At 38.5% G+C, this 16230-nt stretch overlaps 1 protein-coding gene across 1 annotated transcript; it reads left to right on the top strand.

Annotated features, from left to right (window-relative positions):
- Positions 1–585: 585 nt before the first annotated feature.
- Positions 586–930, top strand: LOC118832580 (pancreatic progenitor cell differentiation and proliferation factor-like). Its single transcript, XM_036739873.1, has one exon. It carries the CDS (start codon positions 586–588, stop codon positions 928–930), a length of 345 nt encoding a protein of 114 aa, XP_036595768.1.
- Positions 931–16230: the final 15300 nt, after the last annotated feature.

Here is a 16230-nt window from a genome sequence, read left to right as displayed (position 1 = left end):
GTACAAAACCTTGCCCAAGCAAAATGCTCCCTAAAAATTAGAATGGACCAAATGGAAGCCAATGACTCTATGAGACAACCAGAAATACTAAATAAAGTCAAAAGCCTGAAAAAAAATCAAGAAAAAATGTAAAGTATCTCATACCAAAACAAATGACCTGAAAAAAACAGATCAAAAAGAAAAAAAAATTAAGAATCATTGGAGTATCTGAAAGCCATGAATCAAAACAAAGAGCCTAGACAACCTATTTCAAAAACTCTTTTCAAAGAACCACCTAGATTTCTTAAAACCAGAGGGCAAAGTAGAAATAGAAAGAAGCCACAAAATGAAAAATTCCTAAGAACATATCAACCAAAATCTGGAGCTTTCCAGGTCAAAGAAAAAAAGGGAAAACCTAATGAACTCTGGCATTTTCGTTGCCGTGGAGTATCCTCCCATAATCTCCTTTACAAATGGGCTCTGTGGCCTAGCACCCCCTTTCCCTGAGCCAGGTTACCTGTGATCGTCTACAGCGGCCCACTGTGTGACAGGAGCTGCTCAGAAGCCACAACTAAGGTTTACATCATCATAATGAGAACAAGCAACATGGCAGCAATCCAGTCCAGCAGTTCACTTGTAGCAACCCATGACTACTACCGAAGATGTCTGGATTTCACTTCCAGCAAGAGCTCCTGTGGAAGTGCTGAGTACTCTGGGGAAGTGATCCCCCACCATCCCAGTCTTCCCAAATCAGACCGAGGCCACTGGTGGGCAAGCTTCTTCTTCAGGAAGTCAAGTCATCCATTCATGACAACTGTATTGGAATCCTCAGAGCACTCAGGAAATTTCCAGGTTCCTCATGGCATGATCACCTGTGACCTGGCTCAGGAGGCCATGAGGAAGAGGCATGTTAGTGAGCCCAGTGAGACAAGCACTGGGCCTTCTGCATGAGCAGCAGCACCCTCCTTGCTGCTCCCTCTCTTTCTGAAGTGTGATAGGCATCAGAGTCCTTAGTCCTTCCCCCCTCCTCTCCCCTCCCCCCTTCCCTTTCCCACCTATTCCCTTAGAAAAGATAGGCTGCTTAAGTGTAGAAGTAGTTGTGGGGTGCGTGGGGGGGGTTGTTTTTTTTTTTAAAAGAAGAAAACAAAAGCAAAACACCAAAAAAACAGGTAAAAGGAACCACACTGTTATCGTTTGTTTTTTTTCCCCATCTGAACCACCTATGTGCCTTTCAGCAGCCTCAGTAACTTGTTTACTTTGTACTCAACAGAAACTAATAAACTTTGAGCAGCCTTTTAAAACCAAAAGAAAAAAAGTGCTGCATTGTAGCCAGAAAGAAAGAATTCAAGTACCAAGGAGCCATGGTTAGGATCACACATGATTTAGTAGCCACCACTCTAAAGGGGTGGAAAGCTTGGAATATTCCATAAGGCAAAGGTTATGGCCTTACAGCCAACACTAAATTACCCAGAAAAGCTTAGTATAATGTTACTGAGGGGAAATGGACATCTAATGAAATAGAGAACTGACTTCTAAGCATTCCCCATGAAAAGACTAGAGCTGCAGAGGAATACTGAAGATCAAACACAGGAGTAAAGAGAAACATAAAAAGATAAACAATGATAAAGAACTAAACAAGGATAAACTGCTTACATTCTAATATAGGAGATGAGACATGAGTCTCCTCTGAATCCTATCATCATCAGGATACATAAAGAGAATTCAGTTAGGAAAGGTCTAGGAGTGGTTCTGTTATATCTTGATAATCTTGAGAAATGAATGGGAATAAAGAGATCATAAAAATGGGAAAAGGACCCGCACGTACAAAAATATTTATAGCAACTCTTTTTCTGGTGGCCAAGAATTGGAAATTGAGGGGATGCCCATCAACTGGGGAATGGCTGAACAAGTTGTAGTATATGAATGTAATGGAATATTATTGTGCTATAAGAAATTATGAGTAGGCAGACTTCAGAAAAACCTTTCATGAAAAAGACTTACATGAACTGATGCTCAGTGAAGTGAGCAGAACCAGGAGAACATTGTACATAGTAACAGACACATTGTACGACGACTAACTTTCATAGACTTGGCTCTTCTCTACAATGCAAAGATCTAAGACAACTCCAAAATAGTCATGATGGAAAATGTCATCCACATCCAGAGAAAGAACTACGGAGTCTGAATGCAGATCGAAGCAGACTATTTGCTCTCTTTTTTCTTTTGTTGTTTTGTTTTGTTTCTTCTTTCTCATGGTTCCTTCCATTGGTTCTAATACTTCTTTACAACATGACTAATGGGAAAATATGTTTAATATGAATGTGAAAAAAGAAAAGAATAGGAAGAGAAGGGAAGAGGAATATATCGCAGGTAGGGAAGGCAAGCAAGATTAAGGAAATTTTTTTTTCACATAATCAGGGTGCTCAAGTACACACCTATAAAAACAAAGGCTAGAGAGTGGGGTGGAGTGGCTGACACTTGAAACTTACTCTCATTTGAAATGGTCAAAAGAAGGAAGAATATATACATACATACATACATACACACACATACACACACAGAGGTACAGAAATACATTTCATTCAACAGGATAATAGGAGGGAGAAGGGGGGAAGGGGAATGTTAAGGGAAGAACTGGTCGTAAACAAAACAAATCTTTAGGGTGTACAAAAATACTTAAAACTCTTTATGAGGTAACAAAGAATGGGAATTTGAGGGGGTGTCCATAAATTAGCAAATGTATGTGCAAACTGTGTTTATAAATGTGATAGAATACTATTTTGGTGAACTCTTATCAGTGTAATGGCACACCACGATTCCAGAATGCAGAATGAGAAAAAAAAATATTTTCCAGGACATGGCAAATGTTGCAATTTGTTTTTATTGACTATATATGTTTGTAATTGGTTTTTCTTGGCTTCTCAGTTGGGAGGTTTAGGTGGGAAGGTGAGAAGGTAGATCATGGCTTTTCAAAATAAATGAAATATTTGAAAACCTTTTAAAATATGAATCAAAAACAAATCATAGAAAGGATAACTATTTATGTCAAAGAAAATGACAACAGTGAGATAAGATACCAAAAGTTTGGTGAAGCAGACAAAACAGTCCTTAGGGAAAAATTTCTATCTCTAAATACTTTGATCAGTAAGACTAATAATCAATCACCAAACATCTTTAAGTGCTTGCTCTCTGTGCTAAGGCAGGGATATAAAAATAGGCCAAAGATAGCCTCTGCCCTCTAGGAGCTTACGAATTAATGGGGAACACAATATGCAAACAAACGGATACAAGACAAATAGGAAATAATTAACTGAGGGAAGGCACTAGAATTAAGAGGGCTTGGAAAAGGCTTCCTGTAAAAGGTGGGGTTTTATTTGGGACTTAAAGGAAGCCAGGGAAATGTAGCTATCTCTATCCTCATTCTGGCTCTCTCTGTCACATACTCATTTATTTATCTATGTGCTATGCTTGCATCTTGAATTTCTAGCTGTACCATGTGATGTAGCCTGCATAGGGCCCAAGCACTTTGTCCTGACATGCTCTCACTAGAACCAAATCAAATTTTATGCCTAGTGGTAAATGATGCAAACCTTGGTTTTAGGTACTAATATTTCCGTAATTGGAAGAACCCTTTTTGGCCTGGACTGTGATTGTTCTCAGACACATTTGGCCTATTCTTAGACTTCTGCCTATGGATTGGGCAGAAGAATCATTTAGAAAATTGCTTCCCCTATCTCTCACTTAACTTCTCCCTTACCCGGGTTGAGTAGGATTACTTCCCTAATATGATCAGGGTACACTAGCCCTTCTTCCATAGCCAAGACTTCCTTGGCTTTCAGGGAGAATATCTGGCAAAATCTTCCAGGGCAAAGGTGAATCTAATGTGGAAGGGAACATCCTACATTTCTCCTTGTGGGTAAGATTCTTGACTCCTGATGCTTGCCTCACTGGGCCCATGGCTCACAACAAAGCAAGGCTAAGGAAAAAAATTCCTGAGCTCACACTGGGGTAAGAGTGAACAGTAATGTACCCTCACCACGCATCCCTTTATCATTATGTCTAGAATTAAAGAGGTATTAGGCCAGAAACCTGACCCCCCCCTTAGTGAGCTGTGAATTAATGAGGACAAATATTGCCTTAACAATGAAGCAAATACATTTGCCAGAGCTGGGGACCAACAAATGAAGCTTACCTTTGAAAAGTCCATTCAAGAGATCAATGAGGCCTTTTGCCTAAAGATTATCAGCTAAATGAGTTTCAGATGATATAATGGAATTTGGTCCAGTCCTCACAGCCATGGGGGTGAAATGGGTCTTAATCAAGAAAAATGGAGACAGGACTGTGATAAGCAAGGAGCATGTGATCAGACAGTAATGCTGTTGGTGTGGTGGATATGGTATGCTGGGTAGGCATGGCAGTGCCATGCCATGAGAAGGTATCACTGGAAAGGAAAACAAAACAGAAATTGTAGTTCTCCTGTATATGTAGGAAGTCAATTCTGTGGCAGATAGTGAAGATCCCACATTTATGGCTGATGAACCAACAGAAGAATCACATGATCAGGCATCATCAACTTTCTGCTCCAGAGATTTGTTGTTTAGCATTTCTGTCCAAATAGTTTGGCTGCTCCTTAGGGCCTTTTAGTGTCTTATTCCCACTCCAGGTAAGCAGCCCAAAGTCTTAACTGGTACTTTTTGCTAAAATGTAGCAGGATCCTTATTTGCATATCAGTTGTCTCATTTTGTACTGATGCCAACAACAACATAAGACTCCTGTTGGTTCAGTCACCACTAAACATGCTCTTATCAGGTAAAAGCTTTGTTATCAGTCAGTCATCAGGATCAAACACTAAATAGAGCTGCTCAGCTAGGAAAGAAAAGGAACAGCAATGTAGCCTTTGTGATGCCTAGAAATCCAATTTCTTAAAGGCTTGCCTGAATAAAAGCATCTCCAGATGTTTCCTCCAGGTCTTGAGGTCTTATATATACATATCTGAAGTCTAGCTTTATTTTGCAAAATATTCAAGCGCTTAGTCATGGGTAAACAGAAAACAATCTCAGTAGAATATAGGCTCCCTTAGTCAAGGATTAAGGGTTTGTTTTGCATTTTTCTTGTGCTTTGGGTATTTCTTTGTCTTTGCATCCCCAGTGACCTGCACATAGTAGGTGTTTAAGAAATGTTTGTTAAACTGAACTGTCAATAAACACAAATAATCAAATATACAAAATGACGACTAAACTCTTCCATAACACTTATTTTGGATAGTTTTGTAGCAATGACATTAAAGGGTAGAAAACAAATAAACACAATTCTGAAAATCCATTTTTAGTTTCATACGATTGATAGGTGTTCCACTATGTCTGAATTTGTTTTCTGATGCAAAGTGGAGCTTCTGGCATATTTGGTTTGGATTCTTCTAACCTTGCTTTCTATCACTCTGTATTTCTCCATCCCAATTAATGTAAACAAAGAAGTCCCAGACTTCTGAACTGAATCAATTAAAAGTATAAACCAGATGTGAACAAGTTCCAGACACTTTTATTGAATCAACCAATCGAAAGTGTGAACTAGGTACTAACAATCCTTATTTTGGGAGGAGTTAATTTTGATCATAAGATGAGGTGAAATAAACCCACACAGGAAATGTACCTAGATTGCTTGGCAGACTCAGACATACCACTGGGCCTGCCTATGTCATGGCCAGCCAGTTTAGAATCAAGCATTCCAGCCGGAGATTCCAGCAACAAGCCAAGTCTAATGGTGATGGAGAGAGGTGGGGTAGGGAGCATTGAGTTCTCCCTCTTTCTCCCCATCCTCTCACACATGGACTAGAGGATGACCCTGTGAACTTTTAAAGGTTGGAAAAATTGAATTTGACATTGGTGGGTATCAGCAGCAGTATCCTGAGAGCAGCAGTGACTGAGAACAGCACTGGAAACTGGAACTTAAGCACCCTGAGGATTCTACAAGGTAGCAGACCCATAAACTCATGAAAATGCAAAACCTAAAGGAAATTCCATGAACACACCAGAAAGGGAGATGGGTGCTCAATAACCAGGAGCTGTGAAGTTGAATTTATTGGTCATGTGGGAAGGTAAAGGAACAAGCATTTGTTTAATGCCTTCTACCTCCCAGGCACTCTGCTGAAGGTGTCCTCTAGATTTAGGGCCACTTTTCCCACAGACTCTGTATGTCCTACTAGGAGATCGTGTCCCAGTCTTTTGAAGGGAAATGTTCTGCCCCAACTGTTCTAATTGCATCATCAGCACTTCAGTAAAATAGCCCTTACTAAATTCTAATGAACTCTGGCTAATGATCAATGGGGAGCACATTGGGGAGGGGTGACTGACAGTACGAGAAATCTCCCAGCCACTAAAAGAACACACTTACAACCCTGAGAGAAGTAGTCATTGCCTTCTGGGATGCTATTAGTTCAGAGTAAGATTGGAGGAGATACTATAATTGTATTCATATTGCTCATTTTTTACAGTATCATAATTTATTTCTATTTATTTCCAAAATGTATCTATCAGCTTATCAGATATTTCATGACGCCCCATAGAATGACAAATATTCATGTCTTAAGGTATCAATGAGAATTCATAAACAGAAATCACGTAACGAGATATACAATATAATGAGGATAGAATGCCCAATTGTACAGCTTCCTGGAGGAAAGAAAAATGAATGAATACAGACTCTGTACACACAAAGGTAAACAACTCTTTCGAATAAAGGTTAAAATCCTTCATGATAATTTTTCTGTTTTTTTCTTTTTTTGGTATAACATTTTTTCTTGTTATTTATTTAATACTTTTAGTTTTAAGCATTAATTTTCACAAGAGTTTGAATTACAAATTTTCTCCCCATTTCTACCCAGCCCCCACTCCAAGATGGCATGTATTCTGATTGCCCCATTCCCCAGACAACCCTCCCTTCTGTCACCCCACTCCCCCCCATTCCCTTTTCGCTTACTTTCTTGTAGGGCAAGATAGATTTCTATGCCCCATTGCCTGTATATCTTACCTTCTAGTTGCATGCAAAAACTTTTTTTTGAACATCTGCTTTTAAAACTTTGAGTTCCAAATTCTCTCCCCTCTTCCCTCCCCACCCACCCTCCCTAAGAAGGCAAGCAATTCTACATAGGCCACATGGGTATCATTATGCAAAACCCTTCCACAATACTCATGTTGTGAAAGACTAACTATGTTTTTCTCCTTCCTATCCTATCCCCCTTTATCCAATTTTCTCCCTTGACCCTGCCCCTTTTCGAAAGTGTTTGCTTTTGATTACCTCCTCCCCCTATCTGCCCTCCCTTCTATTGTCCCACCTTTTTTATCCCCTTCCTCCTTCTTTCCTGTGGGGTAAGATACCCACATGAGTGTGTATGTTATTCCCTCCTCAGGACAAATTCAATGAGAGCAAGATTCACTCATCCCCCCCACCTGCCCCCTCTTCCCTCCCAGTAGAACTGCTTTTTCTGGCCACTTTTATGTAAGATAATTTACCCCATTCTATCTCTCCCTTTCTCCCTCTCTCAATATATTCCTCTCTCATCCCTTAATTTTATTTTATTTTTTTAGATATCATCCCTTCATATTCAACTCACCCTGTGCCCTCTGTCTATATATGTGTATATATATATATGTGTGTGTGTGTGTGTGTCTGTGTGTGTGTGTGTGTGTGTGTGTATATATATATATACATATATATATATATGTATTCCATATATATATATATACACACACATATGTATTCCATATATATATATATATACACACACACACACACACATATGTATGTATGTGTGTATATTCCCTTCAGCTATCCTAATACTGAGGTCTCATGAATTATACACATCATCTTTCCATGTAGGAATGTAAACAAAACAGTTCAACTTTAGTAAGTCCCTTATGATTTCTCTTTCTTGTTTACCTTTTCATGCTTCTCTTGATTCTTGTGTTTGAAAGTCAAATTTCCTATTCAGCTCTGGTCTTTTCACTAAGAAAGCTTTAAAGTCCTCTGTTTTATTGAAAATCCATATTTCACCTTGGAGCATCATACTTAGTTTTGCTGGGTAGGTGATTCTTGGTTTTAATCCTAGCTCCACTGACCTCCGGAATATCATATTCCAAGCTCTTCGATCTGTTAATGTAGAACCTGCTAGATCTTGTGTTATTCTGATTGTGTTTCCACAATACTCAAATTGTTTCTTTCTGGCTGATTGCAGTATTTTCTCCTGGATCTGGGAGCTCTGGAATTTGGCAACAATATTCCTAGGAGATTTCTTTTTGGGATCTTTTTCAGGAGGTGATCGGTGGATTCTTTCAATTTCTACTTTACCCTCTGGCTCTAGAATATCACGGCAGTTCTCCTTGATAATTTCTTGAAAGATGATATCTAGGCTGTTTTTTTATCATGGTTTTCAGGTAGTCCAATAATTTTTAGACGCTCTCTCCTGGATCTATTTTCCAGGTCAGTAGTTTTTCCAATGAGATATTTCACATTGTGTTCCATTTTTTCATTCCTTTGTTCTGTTTTATAATATCTTGATTTCTCATAAAGTCACTAGCTTCCACTTGCTCCAGTCTAATTTTTAAGGTAGTATTTTCTTCAGTGGTCTTTTGGACCTCCTTTTGCATTTGGTTAATTCTGCCTTTCAAAGCATTCTTCTCCTCATTGGCTTTTTGGAGCTCTTTTGCTGTTTGAGTTAGTCTATTTTTTAAGGTGTTGCTTTCTTCAGTATTTTTGTGGTCTCCTTTAGCAAGTCATTGACTTGTTTTTCATGGTTTTCCTGCATCACTCTCATTTCTCTTCCCAAATTTCCTCTACTTCTCTAACTTGCTTTTCCAAATCCTTTTTGAGCTCTTCCATGGCCTGAGGCCAGTTTGTGTTTTTCTTGGAGGCTTTTGTTGTAGGCTCTTTGACTTTGTTGACTTCTTCTGGCTGTATGTTTTGGTCTTCTTTGTCACCAAAGAAAGATTCCAAAGTCTGAGTCTGAATCTGAGTGTGTTTTTGCTGCCTGGCCATGTTCCCAGCCAACTACTTGACCCTTGAGGGTTTTTTCGGGGTATGAGTGCTTGTAGAGTAGAGAGTACTTTGTTCCAAGCTTGAGGGGTTGAGCTGCCATTTTTAGAGCTTTTTCTACACAGCAAGCTCTGCCACACCAGTGCTTCTCCTCCTCCAATAACCGCCAACCCAGACTGGACTCAGATCTTATGCAGGCTCTGCACTCCCGCTCAGATTCACCACTTAATTCCTCCCACCAGGAGGGTCTGGGGCCAGAAGCAATTGCAGCTGTAGTTCTGGCCTCAGAGTTGCACCACCTCTGCTGCCCCCGGGGAGGTGGCCTAACAGCAAACTTCTTTCACTCCCCGCAGCTTTTCCCACCAATCTTCTCTGTTTTCTTTGGTGTTTGTGGGTTGAGAAGTCTGGTAATTGCCACAGCTCACTTACTCAGGTCTCTAGGGCTTGTTCTGCCCAGCTCCCAGTCTGGTTGGTCTGGGAGCAGCCCATGCTGGGCTCTGCTCCCCTCTTCTCCCAGCTCTGTGGGATAGACCTTACCCAGCGACCATCCCAGCTGTCCTGGGCTGCAGCCCTGCTTCCCTCTGGTATTCCATTGGTTCTGGAGTTCTAGAATTTGTTCAGAGCCATTTTTTTATAGGTTTTTGGAGGGACCTGGGGCGGGGGAGGTCACGCAAGTCCTTGCTTTCCAGCTGCCATCTCCTATGATAATTTTTCATTATACAATGGATACCAAAGGACATTACTATCACAAGTATATTTTTTCAATCATTTGGCAGAGTTCTGAATCTTAGAATACCACAATATCAAATGAATCAATTTGCTAGTGATCCAGAAGGCAATGGTGAAAGGACAGTGGCCTATAGAGTACTACTCTGATGCCTCATTAGTGCATGGAGGTGACCTTGGGTTTTCAAGGGATGTGCCAGGATAGCAAAAGCAACAGAAGGGTCTACCATGCTAGAGAGCTTCAGTCCTTGTCCCAGCAGCAGACTGAGTTTTCTTTCTGAGGACAAATTTAGCTAAATATGGAGCAGCTCATTCACCAATAGATGGGCCACCTGGTGATGAATTCACCAGCCCTGGCCCTAAATCAAAGAAAAATATACTGCCAACAGAATGGTCCTAAATCTTGTGTGGGCACCCTAATGTTTCTGCAGTGATAGTGGTAAAATGGTGCAAAAGTTGAGAAGGGGAGGGGAGGAATCGCAGATAGAGCAGAAGAATTTTTGAATTACCTATAACCTTTCACTTAGCTGTTGGTGTTCTAAATGTGAGATACTTATCAAATGACCAACAAAATGCCTGTTAGAAATAGATCAAAATTATAAAACTAGAAGAGTATAAGTTACAAAGACATAGTATATATGAAAATTCTAACTTGACTCCTTTAAACATGTTATTAATTATGAAAATGAGATATGAATATAAGAAAGGATATAGAAGTAAACTACAAGTGCATATAAAATGTAAATGGGTATAAATCAGTTAAAATTTAAAAAGAGATCAAAATAGCCAAAAAACACCTTAGTCAGTTCTAACTTGAGTTACTGATCAAGTGGATAGAGTTAGCGGTAAAGGGATCATGCTGACAACGATGATGGACAAGTATAAGCAATATCACCTCACAAAGAAGAGAATAAGCAGAGGGTGAAAGTAATTTAAAGAAATCTTAGTGAAAGATCAAACTAAGTAGAGCCAACTTAAGAGCATTTAAAAATAAAAATGGAAAGAAGACAACAAACACAAGAAAAATTGAAAAGATTTTTTTTTTAAATTTATGACAACTTTTTTCCCACAGTCATGGACAGTAAGGACATCTCACTTAAATTCTAACAAAACAGTGCCAAATAGAGTTATAGAAGTGGTATAAATGGCACTAAAGTAACAGACAGTAAAAAAGAATCTGGCTCCACTCAGCTCTCAAGGTGATTTTTATAAAGCAAAGGTCTGATCATATCACACATACACCTCCACTTCCCTGTCTGTTCCTGCCCCACTTCTCCTTCTCAGTGAACACAAGTCACTCCTTTTATTCCAATCCAAATTCTGCTTGGAATTAAAAACCCTTCATAACTTGGTTCCTTCCTACCTTTTCAGTCTTCCCTGCCCTCTATGCAGTCTATAATTCATCAGCGTGATCTTACTTTCAGTTCATCAAACACAATTCTCCATCTGCATGAGCTGGCCCCCAAACTTAGAATGATCTGTCTCCTCATCTCTTTCTCCTAGTTCCCTTGGCTTTCATCAAGATTCTGCTCTTATCTTAGCTTCTACATGAAGTCTTTTGTGATTCCCCAATGCTATTAGTGAAGCTCCCTCTGAGACAACTTCCTACCTCCTCTACATACCAAAAAAGGAAGTAAAGAGAACATCAACACCAATATGACTACGTTTTCATCTATATAAAAATATGAGAATCATCTACACATCCATCAGAGTCATCCCAACAAGGCTATAACAGGAAAAAGGCAGGATTTTACAAGTGATATTTCCCCATATACCACATCTTTACCATGACACAATTGAAAAAGATGCAAAGAAGATAAAGTCCTATAGACTTATTGTTCATTGTTCAAAAAAATCAAACAAAACTTATGATTTAGAAGAACTAAAGGTTAACTTAAAGGCTTTCTTCCAATACAGCACCACTCATTTATCTAAAATGAAATTTAAAATACCCTGAGGTAACACCAGGAAGAAGCACGTTAGAAATTTCCTACGATTATGAGATGGATCCAGTCAAAACTTCAAGTTGAATGGGCATTTCCTATAGCTGATGAGGTCCTCCAGATCCTCTGGCTTGTGGATATTGCTGTATTAGAAATGTCAATATCTGGAACACCTCAGATCATCCTGAAAGAGATCTGTAACAGCTCGAAAGGATTTAGACTAATCGTCCATACAAGAAGAGAAAATAAGATAAAAATGTTTATTTTCCAGATCATGATGATAGACAGCTTGTAGAATGTATCTATCAGTATGTATGTATGCATATGTATCTCATGTATCTTGGTATGATATGTATCCAACTGAGCAAAGTCATCGATGCCAAGAGCATTTGAGGATGAAAATGCAATAAGGATTACAAACAGAAGGAAAATGAAAAGGGATCACAAGAAAACAGTTGAACGAACTGTTTTCTCAGTCAAAGATAGCACACTGAGATTTTAACTTAAGCATCGTCGAAGTGCTTACAGAGGAAGTAGAAATGGTACCAAAGAGAACAAAGATAGGAAAAGCAACCATATTGGGTCAAATACAGGAAGAAATGCAATTGGGAGAGGATGAAGAGACCAATTTACAAAGTATCTAAAGGAGATGAAGATACCACAGACATTACAAAGAAACAAACAAAAACCTTGGACGTTACGGACACCAAAAAAGTGACTAAGAAAACAGTCTATATGCTTACTCTTTCATCTATACAAAATCATTATGAGTGTCAACTATACGTGAACTGAGGGTATCCTCAATAAGATTATCAGGAAAAAAGCTGGATTTCACAAATGATATTCAACACCTGTTAACCATCTTACAGTTGACTGAGTGCATGTTAATATACATATACATATATGTAAATCCACATGCACATATATACATGTAAACACATATGCATACATAGAGAGATGTGTGTGTGTATATGTGTCTGTTACACAGAAAGTACAAAGAGCCTTGGGGCGGGGGGGGGGGAGTGAAAAACAGGAAAAAAAGACTGAGCAAGATTGCTTCAGGAAATTGCAGCGAGTCATTGAAGACTCCAAGTCTCAAAAAACAAAGGTTAAACTGTTTAATACTAATGATTCATCAGTGGCATTGTATGGCTATGATTCATAGAATACTACCAGAATGCAAAATGAGTATTACTCATAGATGATGGTGAAATAGATTGAAAGTGTGAACAGGCAGCAACATTTATCAAATAAGAAACTTTTATTTTATTTTAATAGAATATTTTATTTTTTCCAATTACATGTAAAAACAATTTTTAACATTTCTTTTTTTTTAATTTTAAGTTCCCATTCTCTCTCCTTCCCTCCCTTCCCTTCTCATTGAGAAGGCAAGCAATTTTATATAGGTTATACATGTTCAGTTATGCAAAACATATTTCCATATTAGCCATGTTGTGAAAGAAAACACAGACCAAAAAAAGAAGAAAAATAAAGTTTAAAAAGTATGCTTCGATATGCATTCAGATTCCATCGGTTCTTGCTCTGGAGGTAGACAGCATTTTTTTCATCACAAATCCTTCAGAATTGTCTTGGATCATCAATTTGATCAGAGTAGCTAAGTCATTCACACTTGATCATCATATAATATTGTTGTCACTGGGTACACTGTTGTCCTGGATCTGCTGACTTCCCTTTGTATCAGTTCATACAAGTCTTCCCAGGTTCTTCTGAAAGCATCCCGCTTGTTATTTCTTATAGCATAATAGTATCCCAACACAGTCATATACCACAACTTGTTCAGCCATTCCCCAATTGATGGGCATGCCTTCGATTTCCAATTCTTTGCCACCAGAAAAGAGCTGCTATAAATATTTTTGTACAAAAAGGTTGTTTTCCTTTTTTGTTTTTTATCTCTTTTGGATACAGACCTAGAAGCAGTATTACTGAGACAAAGGGTATGCATAGTTTTATAGCCCTTTGGGCATTATTCCTAATTCCTCTCTAAAATGGTTGGATCAGTTCACAACTCCACCAAAAGTGCATTAGTGTCCCAATTTTCACATATCCCCTCCAACATTTGTCATTTTCCTTATCTGTCATATTAGTCAATCTGATATGTGTGAAATGGTACCTTGGAGTTGTTTTAATTTGCATTTCTTTAAGCAAGTGGTTTAGAGCATTTTTTCATATGACTATGGATAACTTTGATTTTTTCCTCTGAAAACTGCTTGTTCATATTTTTTTAAAAAAATCTACTTGTTTTTCAGTTGTATCTGACTCTTTGTGACCCCCTTTGGGGTTTTCTTGGTAAAGATAATGAAGTGGTTTGCCATTTCTTTCTCCAGCTCATTTTACAGAAGAGGAAACTGAGGCAGAGTTAAGTCACTTGCCCAGAGTCACACAGCTAAGAATTGTTTGAGGCCAGGTTTGAACTCAGGTCTTCTAGACTTCAGGCCTGGACTTCTCTCCACTGTGCCACCTAGTTGCCCTTATATCCTCTGACCATTTACCAATATGAGAATGACCTGAATACTTATGAATTTGACTCAGTTCTCTATATATTTGAGAAATGGGGCCTTTGTCAGAGAAATTTGCTGTAATTATTTTTTCAGTTATGATTACTAATTGTGTATTTCCCTCCATCCTATTTTCCCTTGTTTATCCTTCTCCCTCTCCTTCATCCTGTCCCTTCTCAAAACTGTTTTGCCTCTGACCACTGCCTTCCCCAATCTATCCTTCCTTTTATCAGAACCACCCCCACTTCTCTTATCTCTTTCTCCTCCTATTTCTCTGTAGGGTAAGATAGATTTCTATATGCAACTGAGTATTTATGCTATTCCTTCTTTAAGCCAGTTGTGATGAGAGCATGGATCAAGTTTTGTCTGCCAACCCCCCATCTTCCCCTCCATTGTAAAAGATATTTCATGCCTCATTTATGGGAGATAATTTGCCCTATTCTACCTCTGCATTCCCACTTTTTCCAGGGCAACCTCTTTCTCACTCCTTAATTTTATTTTTTAGATATTATCCCATCAGTCAACTCACACTCATGCCCTTTATCCATGTATACTCCTTCTAAATGCCCTAATAATAAAGTTCTTAGCAGTTACAAGTATCATCTTCTCATATAAGAATGTAAACAGTTTAACATTATTGAACCCCTTATGACTTCTCTTCCCTGTTTACATTTCTATGATTTTCTTGAGTCTTATACTTAAAAGTGAAATTGTCTACTCAGCTCTGGTGTTTTCATCAGGAATGCTTGAAAGTCCTCTATTTCCTTGAATGTCCATTTTTCCCCTGAAAGATTATACTCAGTTTAGCTGGATAGGTGATTCTTGGTTGTAATCCTAGGTCCTCTGTTCTCTGGAATATTATATTCCAAGCCCTCCAATCCCTTAATATAGAAGCTTCTAAATCTTGTGTTATCCTGATTGTGGCTCCACAATACTTGAATTGTTTCTTTCTGGCTGCTTGCAATATCCTTTCTTTGACCTGGGAGCTCTGGAATCTAGTTATAATATTCCTGGGAATTTTCATTTTGGGATCTTTTTCACAAGGTAATGGGTAAATTCCTTCAATTTCTATTTTACCCTCTGGTTCTAGAGTGTCAAGGCACTTTTCCTTGATAATTTCTTGAAAGATGATGTTTAGGCTTTTTTTCTGATCATGGCTTTCAGGTAGTCTAGTAATTTTTAAATTATTTCTAGTCGATCTATTTTCCAGCTCAGTTGTCTTTCCAATGAGAAATTTCACATTTTCTTCTATTTTTTCATTCTTTTGATACTGTTTTATTGTTTCTTGATTTCTAACAGTCATTATTTTCCACTTGCCTAATTCTAATTTTTAAGGAATTATTTTCTTCAGTAAACTTTTAAATTACCTCCTTTTCCAATTGTCCAGTTCTATTTTTTAAGAAGTCCTTTTCTTCAGTGAATTTTTGTACATATTTTTCCACATGGCCAATTCTGCCTTTTGAGGAGTTCTTCTCATTAGTGGCTTTTGGTGCCTCTTTTACTATTTGACATATTCTTTTTAAAGGTATTTTCTTCAGTACTTTTTTGTGCCTCCTTTACCAAGCTATTGACTCTTTTTTCATGATTTCTTGCACCACTCTCATTTCTTTTCTCAATTTTCCCTCTACCTCTCTTATCTGATTTTTCAAATCCTATCTGAGCTCTTCCAGGAATTCTTTTTTGGTCCTGAGATCAATTCACATTTTTCTTTGAGGCTTTGGATGCAGCTGTTTTGACTTTGTTGTTTTTTCTCAGTTTGTGTTTTGTTCTTCCCTATCACCATAACAACTTCTATGATCAAGCTCTTTTTTGTTGTTTTCTCATTTTTCAGCCTATTTCTTAACTCCCAGGAAGGGTCACTGTCCCAAGCTCCAGGTTTTTTGTGCTGCTGTTTTCAGAGATAGTTCTGGGGGCCTATAAATCTTCAGTTCTTCCAAGGTGGTATGATTTAAGGGGAGGTAGAGTCACTGCCTTCCTGGCCTATGCTCTAGTCTGTAAGTGACCACAAGCACTCTTTTCTGCCCTGGAACTATGACCAG

The sequence above is a fragment of the Trichosurus vulpecula genome, chromosome X (genome assembly GCF_011100635.1).
Source record: "Trichosurus vulpecula isolate mTriVul1 chromosome X, mTriVul1.pri, whole genome shotgun sequence".
NCBI classification, from domain to species: domain Eukaryota; kingdom Metazoa; phylum Chordata; class Mammalia; order Diprotodontia; family Phalangeridae; genus Trichosurus; species Trichosurus vulpecula.
Note: the sequence above shows the minus strand (reverse complement) of the source record. Positions and strands in the feature narration are given on the sequence as shown.

Bases quoted from the DNA above. Each gene is read 5' to 3' on its own strand.
- LOC118832580 (XM_036739873.1), top strand. From the start codon at position 586: ATGGCAGCAATCCAGTCCAGCAGTTCACTTGTAGCAACCCATGACTAC.